This window comes from Urocitellus parryii, unplaced genomic scaffold, assembly GCF_045843805.1.
Source record: "Urocitellus parryii isolate mUroPar1 unplaced genomic scaffold, mUroPar1.hap1 Scaffold_35, whole genome shotgun sequence".
In the NCBI taxonomy this organism is placed as follows: Eukaryota; Metazoa; Chordata; class Mammalia; order Rodentia; family Sciuridae; genus Urocitellus; species Urocitellus parryii.
The window spans coordinates 192,101-211,580 of record NW_027553167.1 but is presented as its reverse complement, the minus strand read 5'-3'; the positions used below and the strand labels follow the sequence as shown (position 1 = coordinate 211,580).

Genomic DNA, 19,480 nt, shown 5'->3' with positions numbered 1-19,480 from the left:
GACACTTTTAGGAATAATACACTTCGTCAATCTACTCATTTAATAAATATTTACTGTGTGCTGATCTGACTAGTTCTGCTGAACCTTAGGCATGATGGTCACCCAAGAGAGGCAGGAAATGCCACATCCTGAGTATCTAGCATATGCCAGACATGGGGATGTGTGCAAGACTGCATATATATGCATGCGTGCAAACACACACACACACACACACACACACAGCACAGTCTAGGTAGAATTTGTCCTGGGCCTGTCACTGCTAGGTCCGTGAGACATAGGGACACTGGGACAGGTATCTGAGAGTGCATTATTTGATATAGGTGGATAGGGGAGGTGGAAACATTGGAGCTTATTGATCCTACTACTTCAAAAGAACCTAGACTGCCCATGTGGGAGGAAGGCCTCAGAGACCCAGCGCTGCTGTCTGCTGATTATTTCTGGTTTGGAGCAGCGGCGGTCCAGCCTGGGGTGGTATATCCTGCCAGCCTCCACAGGCTCCAGGGCCCAAGCTACTTCTCTGGGCTCCGGGGACCCAGGGTGAACATCTCTGAGGTTTCTCATGCTACTCCATCACTGTGGGCCTGACTCAGCTCCACTTAACTCCCCTGTATGGGAAATGGACAGGAAATTAAAGATAACTAGGCAGTTTGAGAGGATTAAGGATAAGGGAGAACAACATAATTCTGTCATAGTTGTCATCGGACAGGAGAACATACCAAAGGAAATGGAAATGGCCTCAGACCAGTCCATTAGAAGGACAAGGGCAAGGCCAATAAGCAGGTTACAGAGTCCTGAGTGTGGAACAGAAATGTCAATCAGCCAGGGAGGCTGCCACTGCAGCCCAGCCTAACAAGGCCATGGGCCCAAGGAGAGCAAGGCAGACAAGGCTGTTGAAAGGCCTAAATGGTGCAAAAAATTTGTTCTGTGCCTGCAGACTGGGTAGAGCCTTTGGCACAGAGAGGGAGGAGGTGTCCCTGGGCTTGGCCATGGGCCTTCCTTGCCTACGGAGCTAAGCCAGTTCCTCCAAAGTCCTAATTTAGGAAGAACTCAAAGCCCAAGGACTCCAAGAATGGGAGAATCCCTGGTCAGTTGTTGAGAGCCATGGCCCAGTGAGAATGACACCTGGCATTTGCCAGAGGGAATGGTTGAAAGGTGACACCAACGAACCATTGAGATGATGATTTGAGTTAAGCTGTATATAATTGCTGTGATGCTGGATTGATTGTATTGTATATTTGACCTTTACTGTTGGGCAATAGGGCAGCTCTTGTTGCCTCTGGCGCCTGCTAATTTGGAGTTCCCGTGAGTTTCCCTGGGGGTTTGGGGAGATGAAAGGGAGCCTGGTGGAGGGAGTGTGTTCCCTTGTGGTGTGTGCAGTGCCAGTGAGAGTTTGGGAATAAAGAGTTGCTATTTGAATCTACAAGGCTTTGTCACGGTTCGGTTATTTGTGCCCAGGCAGACTGCAGCATTCAGTATCATATTATAGAAAGTTCCTGGAGCTGAAAGTTTAACTCCCAGTCCTGAACCATCCTAGCTGTGTGGCCTTGGACAAGTCACTTCCCCTCTCTGGAGTTGGATCCTCATGCTCACAATGAATGAGCTGTTGGAAGAATTAAATGAAGTGGAGTAACAACAGCTAATATTTACTGGGTAATTCACCTATGAACTAGCACAAGGGTTGGCAGACTTTCTTTCTGCCTGGGACCAGAGAATAAACATCTTGTGCTTCACAGGCTGTAGAGTTAATGTTGCAATCACTCATCTCTGTTGTTGTAGCACAAACCAGCCATCGATGATGGATAAGCTAATCAATATGGCTGTATCCAATAAAACTTTATTTATAAACGAAGGCAGCAAAACAGACTTGCCCGGCAGTTATAGTTTGTGGACCATTGAACTAGCCACTGTGCTAAGCACTTTTAACTTATCTCATTTGATTCTCACACAACCCTGGTAATTGAATACTGTTATTATTCCCATTTAGTAGGAGGAGAAACTGAGGTCTCAAGCTAACAAGTAACTTGCCTGCTGTTACACAGCCAGGAAGTGGATGAGCCAGCTTTTTAACCCAAGAGGTTTTGCTTCTGAGCCTCTGGTGTTAATCTTTACAGGATTATTCTCCCTCCCAGAATAAGAACAATGCTAATTATAAGAACAATGCTAGTTATTGCTCCCATTTGCATGGGACTTTACACATTCCCGAAAGAGCAATCAGAAACACCAGCAGTTCTCCCTAAGGAGCCACAGTGAACTGGTGTGTCCTCATCGGTTGTACTGTGTCACAAGTCATTTGTTGCTGATAGTTTTTAAAATGATTTACTGCTGTTTTAATAAACAACAGTTGGCCCAATGTTATCCCGCTAATAATGTCCCTCTCACTCCCTTGCTTTCAGATATATTTCCTGGAAAAAGCAAAAAAGGGTGGGGGTTTCAGCTGCCTCCCCAAGAATGCCTGGAGGATGGCATTCCAAGGCACATGGTCTATGAGTCACTCAGAGGGATGACAACCAGTGGTCAATTCAATCTGGTTGTCATCAAGGGTGGGGCAAGTGGGATAATCATTCCCATCAGATAGGTGAAGAAAGCAAGGCCCGTAGAAATATAGAGAAGAGACTGACATCCCAAGGCTTGAGTCAGAAAGAAGCTATCATCTGTGGGAAGGGGCAAGTATTATATCAGAGAAAAACATGAGGAACCAGACAGAATGCTGTTCAAACCCTGACATGCCCATTCTGTGTGACCACAATGGCTCTCATCTGGCCTCAGTTTCAACATCTGTAAAATAGGGATCTTGGCAACACCACATCTGATAGTGCTTGTTGTGAGGATCAAAGGAAATAATAAGGAATGTCTAAGGCTGCTGGAACAGAAGACTGAGAGAGAAGAAAGGGGAAATAACAATATTTAAACTATGCACCAGGACAATTTCCAAAGGTACCTCAGGAAAATGACTCTCAACAACTTAGAGATGGAAACAAGTATCTCCATTTTACAAAGAAAGAAACCAAGTCCTGTTGTCCTTTAGCTAAAAAGCAATGTGGCTAGAGAGTAATGTGGCTAGTTGGACACAGTGACATGGGCCTGTGACTGGGGAGGCTGAGGCAGCAGGATTGCAAGTTGGAGACAAGCCTCAGCTACTTTTTTGAGGCCCTGTCTGAAAATAAAAAAAAAAATAAAGAGTGCTGGGGATGTGGCTCAGTGGAAGAGCACCCCTGGGTTCAATCCTCAGTGCTAAAAGAAAGAAAGAAAAAAGAAAAAGAAAAGGAAAAGAAAAAAGAAAAGAGGGAGGGAAGGAGAGGAAGAAGGAAGGAAGGAAGGGTGGAGGGAGGGAGGGAGGGAGGGAGGAATATAACAGAACTCCCAGTCCAGAGCACCAGGAGTATTGTCAGCTTTTGGCGATGTGAGTGGAAATCAGATTGGAATGCAGAGAGAGTCATACACTCAACAAATATTTATTGAACACTTACTTTGTGCCAGGCATGGATCTCATCTATGAGGACACAACCCTGATCAAGACAAACCCATTCCCCAAAATTCAAGAGGGTAACTAAATCAACTGTAGGGTCCCTTCCATGTTATGGTGCCATTCTAACTCTGCCATGATCCTGAGCCAAGTATTTGCTCCTTACCTTGGTTTCCTCTAATTCAAAACCCTGCCCAAGGGAAATCAAAATGGAAACTGTCTACCCAATGCTTGCCTTTCACCCAACCCTGATTTCCTGGGTGGCTTCCTGCCCAGCCAAGAACAAAGGTTGGAAGGACTGTTTCTCTGGAACATCATGTGCCTCCCTATAGGGTGTGGGGCTGAGGACCCCAGCCTGTCCTCGGCCTGACCCTAGTGAGCTGTCTCTGGAAACAATGGTCAGAGGCGCCTCCCCGAAGATCTCCACCAAGGATGGGAAGTCGGGCATAGGGTGGGCTGGCCTGGGCAATGTTTGGAATCACATTTCCTGGTCGAGTTGGCAGACAAGCTCCTGGGATACTGGGTGGACCCAGGAGGGACAGCATCTTTCTTCCTCTTCTCTAAAACAAAGTGACTGTTTCTGTTCCCATCTTCCCTTGCAGGAGGACTTAGAGCTGAAGAGCTGAGCCCTGCCTCTCCAGGCAGCCCAGGCCAGGGCACAGCCCTCCTGCCACACAGGAGTCCCTGTCCTGGTCCAGGAGGACGACACCTCTGCTCCCTAGCACAGGCCGCTTTTTATGCATAAAAGGGGCGGGCAAAACCCAGGCAGTGGGACTCGTCAGACACTTGTGCCATCAGGGGCCAGCAGAAGAGTTCAATTGTCGGCCCAGGAATCGAGGGGCCACATGGGTGCACATGCCACAGAGAGGCAAGGTGGCACTTGGGAGGCGGAGTGTTGCCAAGCTGCTCAGTTGGGTGGCCTGCTAATGCACTCTGTGGCTAGCCAGGTAGGTAGCCTGCTCTTCTTTCCTACTGGGCCTGAGTGGGGACCCTGGGCACAGCTCTGCAGGGAGCACAGGGGAGGGGGTGAGTACCAATGCCTCCCAGCCCCCAAGAGAAAAGAGCAGACCCTCAGCAACCTAGGACCTCACCCCAGCCCCTGCCCACCCAGCCCTGTTCTCCATCACACACGCACAAGCCCTCCATGTGGCCAAATTTCTTCCGAAACCCCCTCCCCATGCCACATCTGGGAAGGGCATTGCTGGGCCATGGGGCTCACTTCTGTGTGAACCTCTGCTTTGATCATGTCAGCCACTAGGAGGGAGAGCAGTTGAGAGGGGAACTGGAGGAGAAAGATCTCCCTCTTTCTGCCCCTCCTTGTACACCTCTCTGGGGCTCCCAAGAGTCCAGCTGCTTGCAGAAGATCCTCCAGCCACACATGAACCCAGCATTCTGAGTCCTGACCCTCCATGGGCCAAGGCCTCAAGGCATCCCACTGCATCAAGTGGAAAGAACTGGGGAATGGGCCCCCAGATGACAGAGAAGCAAAGAGCCACCTGTTTCTTCTCCACCCAAGCTATGTAGATAAATATAACACCCTCCTATGACAGCCCCTGACTGTTCACAAAGCACTCCCCATGTGCTTCTTCATCTCATCTTCCCAACAACCCTGAGAGGAAGGGATTATTCTTGTCCCCATTGTACAGATGGGAAAACTGAGGTTTCCACAAGCAAAGTGACTTCCTTGCTCCAAGTTGTCCAGCAAGAAAGAGGTGGCACCAGGACGTGATGTTAGGCCCATGGATCTCAAATGTCTCCTTCATATATAGTGGAGAACTCAGAGTCTGGACAGGACCAGACTTGGCCTGCTGCAAAATGAGTTTGACCTTGCAACATAATATGTACTTATGGACTCCTTGGTTTCTGAGGTGTGGTCATATTGTGCTGAGGCTAGCCTGCCAGGCCTTCGAGCAGTCCCCAGTCCTGACAGTTTGTCCTCAGTGCCTCTAGCTCTGGCCCTGTTCCTTGTACCCCTCACTGGATGCCACCTGACTGGCATCAGGAGTCGGGGCCTGGGCCTGCCTCCACTGCCCTCAGTTCCTCTGTTGCTCAGTGTAGGACGTGACTCCAGGGCTGAGGGCGGGGGATCTGGGGAGGAAGCCTGAGTCACCCCCAGGCCAGGAAGCACAGCACTTGGCATGGTTCCTGGCCCAGCTGAGGAAAGAGAAGGTGCATCGAGTTACTGAGGCTGGCCTAGGGCAGGGGAGAGGCAGGAGGGAAAGGAGTGGCATGAGCCCATGGAGATGGGGGAACACACCGCCAACCAGGTTCCATGGCTCCAGCCAGGGTAAGGACCCAGGGAGAAAGGGGAGCACCTGGAGGGGTGGGGAATACAGACAGAGGCTAGCAGAACCTCTACTCTGTCCAGCCTTCCTTCCCAAGCCTACTCCCCAGCCGGGCCCTCTATCCCCGCAGAGGTGTGTGACAGCTGGGGCAGTTCCAGAGGAGGGATACCCCTGAATCCCACAGGGGGAGGGAACCACCTCCCACCCCCTCCCTCCATCTCTTCTTGTCACATCCTTGGCCATCAGGGTTTCAAAATAGACTGGTTCCTGGCTGGCTGTTGACTTAGGAATCAAAAACATCAGGATTCATATTAATTCTCACAGTTTTAGCTCTCACCTCTCGGCAGACCATCCCAGTCCAAACTGCTCCTTTTGAGCTCCTGGCCCAGAGTGGACAGCCTCTTGCACGTGTCCTCCAGGCTGACCCTCAAACATCTCCAGCTCAACTGGTTCTAAAGCAAAGCTCTTCTTACCCCTCCCCCACAGCCCCACTCCTAAAACACAATTCATCCTTGAACTCCAGGAATAATGTCACCACCCATCAGCTGGGCATCATTTTTGACATTCCTCACCTTACTTTTGTCTCTTCAACATATATGAACAGGTAGTACCAGTTACTGCCTGAGGAGATGGGGGACAGCAGTGAGCAAGTCACAATCCCTGCACCCACTTCAGTTTCTAGTCTCATTCAATAAGTAACAAGAAAATCACTGATCAGTTGACAAGAAGTTGAGATGGGTGTAATCCCAGGGGCTGAGGGAACACAGAAGAGGAGTATCAGGCCAGGCACAATGGTTTATGTATGTAATCTCAGTGACTCAGGAGGCTGAGGCAGGAAGATTGCAAGTTTGAGACCAGCCTCAGAAACTTATTGAGACTCTTGTCTCAAAATACAAAATACAAAGGACTGGGGATGTAGCTTAGTGGTAGAGTATCCCTGAGTTGAATTCTCATTACCAAAAAAGGAAAGAGGAAAGGAAGGAAGGAAGGAAGGAAGGAAGGAAGGAAGGAAGGAAGGAAGGAAAGAAGGAAGGAAGGAAGGAAGGAAGGAAAGAAGGAAGGAAGGAAAGAAGAAAGGAAGGAAGGAAGGAAGAAAGGAAGGGAAGGATGGAAGCAATTAATCAAATCCTGTATGTGGATCATTGAAGTCCTCTCACAGAGGTAAGAGTATGTACAAAGGCCAGAAGTAAAAGAGAACATTCAGCAATTGAGAAACTTGATCACATGACGCTGTGGAAATAGAGAGGCAAAGCTATAAATTGGGGGATAGGGTCTTACCTGGTAGGAGATGAGCCTGTAGAAATCGCTAGGCACCTGAGCACTTAGGCCTTACTGGCTATTGGAGGGAATTTAGCCTGTATCCTAAGAATGCTGGGAGCCATTAGAACGTGTTAAGTGAGCAAATGAAACTGTGTCATAAATATCCAAAAGATTGTCGACTCTTCCTCACCTTGACATTCAAACTGCTTCATTAATCCAGGTGCAGTAGCTCAGGAGGCTGAGGCAGGAGGATCTAAAGTTCAAGGGCAACTTCATCAACTTAGTGAGACTGTGTCTCAAAATTTAAAAATAAAAAATAAATAAGGGTTGGGGATGTGGTTCAGTGGTTAAGCACCCCTGGGTACAATCTCTGCTACAAAAAAAAAAAAAAAAAAAAAAAAAAAAATTCTAGTTCTTTCATGGCTGTCTCACCAACCTTATGAACTGAGACTTTTGTGCCAGTCTGCAAATTGTACTTCATCTTCAGGTCTTCAACCCTTCATGCCCCAAGATAGCCTCCAACCAAAAAAACCATGAAGGCAAAAAAAATGTTTATATATATATATATATATATATATATATATATATATATATATATATATATATATATAAAATATGGGACCAGGAATTGAACCACATCCCTGACCCTTTTATTTTTTATATTTAGAGACCAGGTCTCACTAAGTTGCTCAGGCTGGGTTAAACTTGCAATCCACCTACATCAGCCTCCCAGGTCACTGAGATTACAGATGGTCACCACCCCACCAAGACATATATCTCCAATTTGTCATCTCACTTACCTACTGTCCTTCAAGTTTAGATAGTTCCCAACTTATGATGATTCAACTAATGCTTTTTTTTTGGCTTTATGATGGTGCAAACCTGATACATATTTGGTAGAAACTGCACTTCAAATTGTGATCTTTTTCTGGGATGGTGGTATGCAATACAATACCTTTCATGATGCTGGGCAGGGCCAGTGAGCAGAAGCCTCTGCTCAGTCACATGATCATGAGAGGAAACAACTGATCCTCTACAGTGTGCTGTGTTGCTAAGCTACAATGTTATGGAGGCCCAGTGAGTGCATATTTGACTTAGGATTATTTTCCACTTACAGTGTGTTTATTGGGACCTGGCCATTGTAAGTCCAGGAGCATCTATACATCCATACCTCCCAGCTGCTTTCAGGATAAAGATGTGAATCTGCCTGTCACCTTCTGTTTCTGCTCCTGCCCTATCCCTCTGGCAACAGCTTGCCCATTTAGGCCCCAGGAATCTTCCTGAATCCCAGATCAGGCCTGGCCTATGCATTTCTTTGCAGGCTCTGAGCAGACCCTGGATGAACTGTGGTTTCTCTAGTCTCCAATCCCAGCAGCCCTTAGCTTTGTGAAATCTTCCTGGACCAAGAGTCCTATCAAAGTGTGACCCTACTACTCAGGCCTTCCTTGCTCTCCACACTTGGTAACCCAGCAGCATCAGATGGAATTTTTTAGTTGGTCATCTGGATTTGCCTAGCCAAGGTAAGAAAGGAGGCTGCTGGAGGGGTGTTCCTAGAAGAGAATGCCTGCACTCCATGGTAGATACCCAGGTCCATCTTGGCAGGAGGAAGGGGAATCAGTTCAGCTGGATCTGCTCCTGGGAAGTCGCTGTTTTAGAGGGAAGAGTGACATTTGGCCCATGGTGAAGAAACCCACCTTCCATCATGGCCCCCTATGCCTTCTTTTCTTGGCCAGGGAGGCTGTATGGACTTAGGGATGATCAGATTCAAGGGACACAGAGAGCTTCCCACACATCCCCCAAACAAGGGACAGCTTGGGGTTCCCTCCGCTTCTCCTTAATGTCCACATGCAGAGCCCCTTTCCCTGTATCAATCTGGGGCCTCTGGGCTGCTTTCAGGAAGTGGGGTGGTTCTGTACAGCCTAGCTTGGGGGAGGGGGAAGACATGGCTTGACATGGATCTTTGTGGTTGGAGGTGGTTGGAATCCCAGCTGTGCTCTCAGCCCCCTCGCCTCTTCTGCATCAGCACACCTCCTCCTTCAAAGAGGGGCAGTAGGAAGGAAGGGAGGGAAGAGGGGGGCACAGCTGGCCTCTCAGGGCTGGGAGGTACCCCATACGCTCAGTGGCCAGACTTGCCAAAATGATCAGCAAGCCCCAGAGTTTGATAGGGGGACAGACACTTAAGGCAAAAACTATCCTAGGTGACTTGAACATATCTTCAGGGTCTGTCCTTATAAAGTTTCCCCAAAGAGGAGATACTCAATCCTGGTTTCACATTGGAATCACCTGGAGAGCTTATAAAAATGCCATTGCCTGGGCCTTAGACCCAGAAGCTCTGTTCTAATTTATCTTGGCTGGAGCCCAAATGTGGGTGTGCTTCAAAATCTCATTAACAACTCAGGAGGCCTAGGCAGGAGGATCACAAGTTTGAGGCCAGCCACAGCAATTTAGAGAAGCCCCATCCCCAAATAAAAATAAATAAATTAATAAATAATAAAAAGAACTGGAAATGTATTAGCTCAGATCTATAGAAACCCTGGGTTTCATCTCTCGTACCCCTGACCCCTGAAATACTTTCCTTAAGGCCTTGATCATAGATGAACTTCCAAAAGGAGAGAAAGAAGAAAGGAAGGGGTAGGAAAAGAAAAGGAGAGCTAAGGAGGTGAGAGAAGGGGGTGGGGGAAGGGAGGCATAGGAGGGAGGGGTCCTAGAGACCTGAGGACCTTCAACAGGTGAGAGACTGAAACAGTGGTCAGCGGGGTTGGGGAGAAGAGCAAGTGTGTACTTGAGACCTATCTTTTCCTTGGCTCTCCTGGGTTTCTTCTCTGAGCACAGAGATGGTTTGACTCAGTAATCTTCATGGAGTCTAGTGACACAAGAGAGAAGCAAAGCTCCCTGGGAGCCTAGAAAGTCCCCCATATTTCAGCAATCAGAAGAGGAGTTGCAGTTCTGAAGAATAAGGAGGATTTGCACAGGCCCAGGAGGAGAGAAGGGGTGGAAGTGGGGGGTCAGGGCAGCACTGGGTGAACGAACATTCCAGGCCAAAGAATCAGAGTGAGGAAAAAACACAGAAGCAGGAAAACACTGGGAGTGTTTTGGAAATCCTGAGGAGTCAGTGTGTCACAGCCAGGGACAATGGACGTGGTCTGGTGGATTTGAATCCTGTGTCTGTCCCACAGTTGTGTGACCTGAGAGAAGTCACTGAACACAGCCTCATTTTCCTCATTGGTTCCTCTCATTTTCACTCATTTTCCCCTCTGGGAAAGGGATGGAAGAAGAAAGAGCCTCTTTTGGCTGGGTTTCTAGAAAGATCCTACACGTGGGGAATTACAGTGATCCCCAAGTGTGAGCCAAACGACCAAGGAGTCACTCACAGAGACTCTGGTCCCTTCCTTCATTCTATGTCAACTAGGCTTCCCATTCAAGGGGACCAAGCCAAGAGAATCAGAACTCTGGACCAGAATGCAGACAAGTGTGGTAGAGGTCCCCAAAAGGCAATGGCCAGCCACTCTCTGCCTCTCTCAGAGAGCTGCAGAGTGAGGGAAAGGCAGGAAGGGGCCTTGTATTTCCTGGTGTGTGCCACAGCCACACCTATGCCCAGCCACCCCACTTCACAGATGAGAAAAGGGCCAAGTGGCCAGGAACCAGCAGAAGCAGGCCAGAACCATGACTCTCTGACTCCTAAACACACACTTGCACCTGCCACTCCAGCAACTGTGTCACTTGGCTCTGGAATGCCCCATTTGTGACTGTGTGTCTGGACAGCCTCTGTTGGCTCCCTCTGATCAAGATGGCCAATGGGCTCCCTTTCTGGCCCTCCCTCTTCTTCCCTTCATCTGCCCTGTTCTTCTCTGGCATGCACTCTCTATAGCCATCTCTGAAGCCTGTGTCTGTCCTCTCCACTGGGACCCAGACAGATGACACTGGAATAATTGAAGTGTCCTTCTTATGACCTTGAGTTCTGGCAAGGCTGACTTCCCTTGTGGTGACTGGGGCTGACGACAGCTGAGTGGCCCAAGGACACACACACAGACACACATTGATTAGCCATGTCAGAGCAGGCTGGACAGGATCCCCCCAGTCGCCTGCCAGGGAAGCTTCCTGCCCCCACAATGCAGACAGCTGGGAATACCCCTGTCATGTGACAGGGCTCCATCTCCATCCTACTTCCTCTTCCCAGCCAGGAACACACCTGCCAACTGATGGACACAGCCATTTCCTACAGCTTCAGACACATCTCCACATCACCCCTGCCAACAGATGGGACACAGCCACCTTTTCAAGACATAAACAATATGGGCAAGTCACACATAGAATTGCAAGGGACACTCTGGGTCCCCAGGCTGCATCTGTAGATACCAGCCTCTTCAGGACTTGGGAACTGATGGACACCAGTGTTACCAGGCCCCTATTCTGGGTCCTCACTGTGTGACAAATATAGCAGGAATGCAGGCATTGGAGCTGCCTGGATGTATTTGGGTAGTCGGGGGCCTTCCATGGCCCAGTACACATGTGCAGTCCAGGTTGCCTCTGGGTGAAAGCATATGCACACCTACACGTGTACTCACACATGCACCCACAGGCGTCCAGCTCTCATAGGTCTCTTTTGGTTGTTATTATTGTTATTGTTCCAGGGATTGAACCAGGAGTTGCTTACCTTCCAAATACAGGTCTGAACACATCCCTAAACCAGGCACTGGGATAACAGACAGAAATCAGAAAACCATTCTCCGTGGAGCTATTAAGCTTGAAGAGACTCCCAAAGAGATCCCCCCCCAAAGGTGACAAGCTGCGGCTGGGGTTGTGGCTCAGCAGTAGAACACTCACCTAGCACGTGCAAGGCGCTGGGTTCGATCCTCAGCACCACATAAAAATAAATAAATAAAAATAAAGGTATTGTGTCCAACTACAACTAGAGACCAAATATTTAAAAAGGTGACAGCTGTAAGACTATTGTGTCTGGAAGGAGCAGGGTGATGTTCTAGCCTTCTGAGTCCTTGCCAAGACCATACCTGGAAGACTTTGTACAGTCACAGGCCTCAACCAGTGAGGGACCATGGAGCAGGCTCTGTGAGAACAGTCTGAGCAGAAGGGACCATTTGGCTTGGAATAGAGTAAACTTGGGATTGAGCCATCTGAAGGGCTGTCACAGGGCACAGGCCCTGTGTAGCCACAGGAGACAGAGCTAGTTTGAACCTGTTGGTGGAAGCCACAGGAAGACCACTTGGAATGACTGATCCCAGAATGCCAGTGGAAGGAAGGAGCCTCCCATCAGTAGAGGTGTGCCAGCAGAGCTCAACCGGCCCCTGGGTGGAGGCTGCAGCTAGATGACCTCGAAAGGTACTTTTGACCCTTAGATTCCATGACTCTGGCATTTGAATTCAACTTGTTCATGCTACAGATGAGGAAACTGAGGCCCAGAGAGAGGCAGGGAATGTTTGAGATCACATAAAGCGTTATTGGTCCTCTGAGAACTAGACTCAGGATTCCTCATGCTCCTTTTTGGATCCTCACACTCCTTGAATGTTTGGGCCAGAACCAACCTCCTGGCCAGGAGATCCAGAAGCTCCTCTCTTCACTTGGCATCCTGGGTGGTCTGACACCCTGTGGTCTTTCCCAGCCCCTGCCTGGACTCATCTGATGGATGAGCTCCTTGTTGGACTGCCTCAGGCTCTGGTTCTGGCTCTACATATGGACAGTCTCAGGCTGAAAGGAGATCCACATTTGACCCAGAGCCAGATGCGGAGCAGAGAGAAGTGGGAAAATGGGAGATCCAGGGACTTGAGGGAGGCTGCAGAGACTGGGGGCTATGGCTGGGATCCATAGACCTGGTGAACCCCTCAAAAACTTGGCACATAGTAGGTGTTCCATTGATCACATGGAGACAAAGAGGAAAAAATATTCCTCTGGAGCAGGGACGTTGGAAATGCCAGTGAATGAAGCTAAGTGTCTTGTAGACTCTTAGCAGAAATCCCGAGGCCTGGGATGTTGGTCTTTGGAAATAGCCCTCATCCTGGACCCCACCACCACCCCAGCCTTTCTCCCCTGAGAAGAACTCCCCAGTCCAGCCTTTCCCCTCTGCCCTTGCTTCTGAAACCAGGATGACTTCTGTCCTACCCATCAGGGCATGGCGACTTGCTAAAGTGCCAAGAGATTTCTGCAGAAGAGGGGCTTCTTGTTACTCAGAATGCCGCAAAACAGAAGAGTCCACCCACAAACCAAGCCTTTCGTGAGTCAGTGAAATTATCATAGGGGCTTAGGGGTTATGAGAACAGAAAAGTCTGACCCCAGGTGACCTGGGGACAAAACTGGAGTATGGACCTCCAGTCTCCCAAGGCATAGGTATTTTCTCACCTGCCCTTTGCATGTTGTGGTGACAAACAACTTTCTGCTGTTTCATGGGCCCTTTGTGATTACAAATGAGGCAACCATTATTACCCTCGTTTTAAGAAAAAGAACTAAAGGCAAGAGAGGCACAGCATCTTTCCAACTATCTTTCCTTAAAAATCAAGAATGTGGTGAGTTAATTGGGGGCAGGGGAGTTGGTAATGGAAATGGTGACTTAGGAAAGCAGTCCTGATGATGGAGTTCCAGGCCCATTTCAAGGCCATGAGGCACTTTTTTGAAGCAGTGAGTTCAAAACATCACTATGGTCAGGCTTCCTAAGACCCACTTGAGCAACTAACATGTATGTGTGTGTGTGGGGGGGGCTCTATGATAGGTAGGCCCAGAAAGGTCTAATATTTTTGTTGTTTCATTGGGAGTTCTGGGGATGGAACCCTGAGCCTCATGCATGCCAGGCAAGTGCTCTACCACTGAACCACACCATAGCCCAGGGATCATAATTTTTAACAAGCATGTCAGGAGAATCTGACATGTGGCCAGATTTAGAAATAACTGCCTAGGGTAGACAGAGTCTTCCAGTCCAAAGGCAGGGCCAGTCCTGGGAAGAAATACCTCTGGAGGATACATACTTCCACAAATTTCAACCCTACTTCTGGTGAAAACATGGGACATGGGTCTTTGGAAATAGCCCTCTTCCTGGATATTGACTGTGTGGATATTGACTAGCTAACCATTCATCACTACTTCCTCTTCCCTTTCAGACCCCAATCCACTTCTGAGCAGCCAGCATATGGGAGGCTGCACTATGTGGGCTTGATCTTGGTTAGTCTCAGCCAGTGGTTCATTCCCCTGGCTGCATATTTGACTCACTTGCAAAGGTTTTTTTTTTTTAATAGTAGTAATTGGGCCTTACTTCCAGAGACTAAATTGGTCCAGGAGAGCAATCTGAGCACTGGTATTTTTTAAAAGTACACCAGGAAATTCTAATGGGTAGCCAGGATTGAAAGTACTGATCTCAGTCAGCTGCAATAATTGTAACTTCTTTGCCCCGTGGTTGGCTTCAGTTTGGCATGTGACAATTCTGTACAGTGAGAGGCATTAACAGAAAGCTGCTGGAATGTACTGGGCAAGGTCACTTTGTTCTGAAAAAGTGACCCAAAGCAAAGCCATGACTTCTTCATGTCTTGGGGTCTTATTGAATGAGAGTGCCATCCTGGGAGGTGATTAGCCAATTTATGACTATGAGGAGACAGGCTTGAGGACCGAAGTCAAGAACAGAAGGATGGAGGGAACTGCCTCCTGGGTTCTAAATAAACCAACTATTGAAACACCCTTATGGAGGACTTCCTCTGTGGGATAATTAATGAGCTTATTATGTAAGCCTTTTATTTTATTTTATTTGCTTGAGGTCAAATGCTCTTCCCATTTGATGGGAGAGGAAAACAAAGCTCAGGGAGGTTAAGTTACAAAAAAAGATCATAGAACTAGTTAGTAGCTTGAGTTGAGATGAAGGTTATACCCTTTTTCACAAACCAAGCGTGCGCACGCACACACACACACACACACACACACACACACACACACAATCCCTCAAACCCTAGGTGGTATAGCATAGTAGAAAAAAACATTGAGCTTTGAGGAGGAGAGGTCGGAGTTGGAGAGGTGGGGATATGCAGATAAAGGCCACTTAGCGGTGATTATCAGGTCAAGCATCCTGTGGGTGTCCCCTGCCTCCCAGCAGTGGAGTGGCAGCTGGTGCCTGCTCTGACTCCATCACCCATTAATTAAAACTTGACATGAAGATTAATACACAGGACAATTATAATTAGAGACTCCTGGAACGTTAGTGCTGGCACGGCCTAAAGAGACCATGTCTTCCGGCCTCCTTATTGTATACATGGGGAAACTGAGGCAGGCACAGGGAGCAACTGGCCAAAGTTTCTTCAATGAGTCTGGGGCTCAGGGGTCAAGGTGTCCTATGTGATTTCCTGGTCAAAACTCTTCCTTTGCCCTAGTATCACATACATATAGGATAGCTTGAATTAACTTATTATACCATTCAACTTGTCACTGATTCCTGGGGCCTCAGCAAAGGTCTACACCTCGAGATCCCTTCTGTACACACTCTGCTTGGTTCCAGGAGGCTGATGGTATAAAGGTAAATTGAGGAGCCCAGGGAAGCTGAGTTTGGTCACCTCCCAGGGTTCAGGTCAGTTAGGGAGCTGAGCTGGGGGGATAGTCAGCCTCAGGACATTGCCTGGGCCTTCTTCACGAGAGGGGGTGGAAATGTCACTCATCCATTATCCCAGCCCCTCAATTTGCTGTCTGAAATCTTAACTGAAATCCACACTCCCCACCAAAGAGAGAGGTTTATTCCTTTTCAAAACATTTCTATTTTTCTTTCAATGAGACACATTCTTTGTAAGAACATCCACAGAACGCCTCAGTGCATAAATCCCAAATCCACTTCTCCTCATCCACTCTACCAATACCCAGCAATAGCCACTGGAAAGAGTTACTTGTCAAACTTTCTAGAGTTCTCTTTCCCCACACCTTTAGGTCTGTTGCATGTCCCCTATTGTCACATGGGGACATTGTCGCATCCCTGGTGCCTCACTTTGGTTGCAGCACCAGGAAACAGTGGGGAGCAGGAGGGAGGAGGTCCACATTGGGACCCTCCCTTCCCTAGACCCTCCTAGGCGACTGTCCCTGTCTCAGTCGGCTGTCCAGTCAAAGCCCCAAGCTGGCCCACAAGGTGCCTAGTGCCAACTGGAAAAGCATGTCCCTCTAGGCACATAATTGAGCAGAGGGTCCCTATTCTTGAGGGTGGATGCTCCTTTCCTCTAGGGCAGTGTGAGGAACACCAGGGACCTGGCCTTCATGGCCACAGTGTCTTCATCTCTGCCCTGCATGTCCACTGACACTGTCACTGCCTTGAACCAGGCTTCCTCCCAGAGACTGCAGCAGCCCCAGTCTTCCCACCAGTGTTGCTGCTTCTCATTGGTACCTCCAAGGCTCCCTGCTCCCTGTAGCCAGATGGATTGATGTCACAAGCAAAGTAGACTATCTCCCTCCTAGGTAAGCCCCTCAATCACTTCCTCTTGCCTCCAGTCAAGGGCACACTCCTTGAGGATGGCTCTTAAGGACCTTTAACTATGAGCACAAATGTGACTGGACGAGGCCCAGGGCCTGTGTGCAGCAGGCTCCCTCGCTGCGTGGATCCTGCTTCTACCACTTGCTGGCTGTGTGGCCTCTGGCAATCCAGAGAACTTGGCTGCCTCTCAACTTCCTTATCTGGAAAATAGGCATGATGATAATAACAGCATCTGCTTCACTGCATTACTCAGAATAGGAAATCAGGGAATGTGGGTCAAAGACCTTAGAACAATATCTATGAGATGAGGCCCTGGTGGCACATGAGCACTTGAAGATCAGTGTCCTAAATGTCCCTCCACCAGAGATCTTGGTGGAACGGGAGCCGCAGGTGATAGAGACAGGGACGGAGGTCACTGTGAGACTGCTCACCCTGGACTCACTTCCAGGAGCTGAAAGGAAGATCTGACTGTGGCCAGTCACTTCCTGGAATGAGTCCTCTGAGGGGGACAGAGCTATAAGAACAGGCCCCCAAGGGCCCTTTAACTCCTGCTCTAGGGCCTGGGAGAGAAGGAGGCCAGAAGACTTAGGGGATCCACAGAAGCTCCTGAGCCTCAGGTCTTTCATCCACAAAATGAAGGTCTGAATGACATCACAGAGTGACTGTGGAACTTAAGGGAATAACTCACGGAAACACCACCACAATGCCTGGAATATAGTAGGTGCTTAATAAACCCCTGGGGTAGGAAGAAAAGGGAAGACTGCTGACCCTTAGTCCAGAGTGAAGCATGAAATACTCTGGGACACCTGTAGCCTAGGGGGTAGGTGACAAGACAAAGCACTTCCAAGGTACTTTAGGAGTGCTGCTGGCTTTCTGTGTGAGCCACGTGGGCAAGGTGGGGTGGAGGGAATATAGCACTACCCCGATGCACAGGAGACACAGGGAGAGGGCAGCTGTGCTTTTCACTTGCTGCTCCTCAGTGTCCGCATCTGGAAAGTGGGGATCATCTTGGCAGGTGCACAGGCCTATTGTAAAGCTGAACAAAGCTACTGAGTGGGAAAGTCCACCATAGCAAATGTGGACGTTTACTGGCTCCTCATCAGCCAGAGAAGCCATTTGGAGTCATAATTCACAGTGCTGCCTTTGGAGTCTGGTTGAGGTAGGTACAATTGTGGTTTCCACTTCCTCAACCAGCACACCTAGGCAAGTCACTCAACACCCGTTAGAGACAGTTTCTTTGTCTCTAGAATAACAATAAAAATTATGCCCATTTTACAGCATTTGGGAGAAAATTCCCCAATGAGACCACTTCAGTGAAAATTCTAGCCCATGTAAATAGTTACTGTGTAGCTATTGGCTTTTTTTTTCCATTCTGTAGGAAACTAAGGGCCTAATACATGCTAGGCAAGCACTGTACCACCACAGTCTCACCGCCTTGCCCAGGCCAGTCTTGAACTTGGGATCCTTCTGCCTCAGTCTTCTGAGCAGCTGGGATTACAGGTATGCACCACTGGGCCTGGCCTAATATAGTATTTTTTAAGATAACATTATTCTTTAAGGACAGAGCCTGTGTCCTATACCTATAGGCAGGTAGAGTCACATGCCTATAATCCCAGCATCTCAGGAGGCTGAGACAGGAGGTTCGCAAGTTTGAGGCCAGTCTCATCAATTTATCAAGGCCCTACAGTGAGACCCTATCTCAAAATAAAAAAAAAAATAAAAAAGGGATGAGGGTGTAGCTCAGTGGTGGAGCATCCCTGGATTAAGCCCCCACTGCCAATAAATACATAAGTCAATAAATAGATAAATAATTCCCTCTCTTGATGCTGCGAGTCAAGCCAGAGAATACATCCAACTAACACTCAAGAAATCTTCAGTAGCCAAAAAACAATTCTTAGCTCTCAGCAACGTTATGGTATTATGGACTATGAACTCTGGAAGAACTGTTCAGGATTGTTTATTCCAATCACCTCATTATACAGTTGGCCACACTAAGACTCAGAGGGCAGAACAGATAATCCCCAAAGCTCATGAATGCCATGGTAGACCTAGGACCAAGGCCTCCTGACAGGAAACCTATATCCCAAGTTCACCAAGGTTGTCCCTTACTTGGAGTTGCTTCAAAGGGGAAGGGATTCGTCCCCAGGCAGGGGACACCTGCTATGGCCTCCCCAGACTCTCAACAGCTTAGAGCCTAGTCCCCGTGCTCTGCGATCCTTGCCCCAGGCCACCCCTAGCTGGCCACCTAGGCTGGCCTCAGCCTGCCTCCCACTCCAGGCTCCTCAGCAGCCCAGGTCGGGTGCTCTGTGATGGCTTCCTGTGCTCACAGGCTCTGTTTGTTTGTTCTGTAGCCCCCTTCCTCACACCCCAGCACACCGGAGGCACTGACCAACAGCGTGGGACTCCAGGGGCCAGCCCCCAGCCTGCTCTCAGAGGTTGGTCAGCCCTCCCCAGACTCACCACCTGGAGCCCAGGAACTAGCAAGACCCTGGAGACACCCCCTTCAGCACTCCTGCCAGTTTCCGCCTCCCACCCTCACCCCTCCCCAGCAGCTGGTCCTGCCCCCAGCTGGGGGAGAAGCCAAAAAATCAACAGGTGGAGTCCACAGTGAAGCCCTGTAGGCCTCAGGCTGAAGGGGACCCAGGCCCCCCTTTTCTCAGCCCAACCCCCTTTCCAGCTGCAGCCCAGGGGAACTTGGGCAGTGGCTCCAGATGACAGTGCCTCATGTCAGGACTGGGAAACTGCTGAGGTTGGGATGTGTGGGGGAGGAGGGAGGTTCCTAAGTCTGTCCCTGAAGGTCTCCAAGACTACGATAAAAAGTCCAAGGCGGACAGACCACAGACCTTGACTTCACACCGGCCACTCTCCACATGATGTTAGAGCCAGGTCTTCACATGGTCTCTTCTGTAAAACGGGGCTTGCACACTGTGGTCCATGGCCCAGGGCTGTGTGGAGGTGGACACAAGCTGTCCAAGGGTGCACACTACCTGGTGGGCAAGGGGTGCAGGGAGCTGGGCAACTCCCTCATCCTAGGTC

The 19,480-nt window shown here is 49.1% G+C and overlaps 1 protein-coding gene across 1 annotated transcript in view; it reads left to right on the top strand.

Annotated features, from left to right (window-relative positions):
- The window catches only part of LOC144251986 (roundabout homolog 1-like), a 99,176-nt gene extending 80,111 nt beyond the window's left edge, over positions 1-19,065 (top strand). The window contains 2 exon segments of the mRNA XM_077794584.1: positions 16,198-16,353; positions 18,796-19,065. Of these exon segments, the coding sequence (XP_077650710.1) occupies positions 16,198-16,353; positions 18,796-19,065 (426 nt within the window).
- Positions 19,066-19,480: the final 415 nt, after the last annotated feature.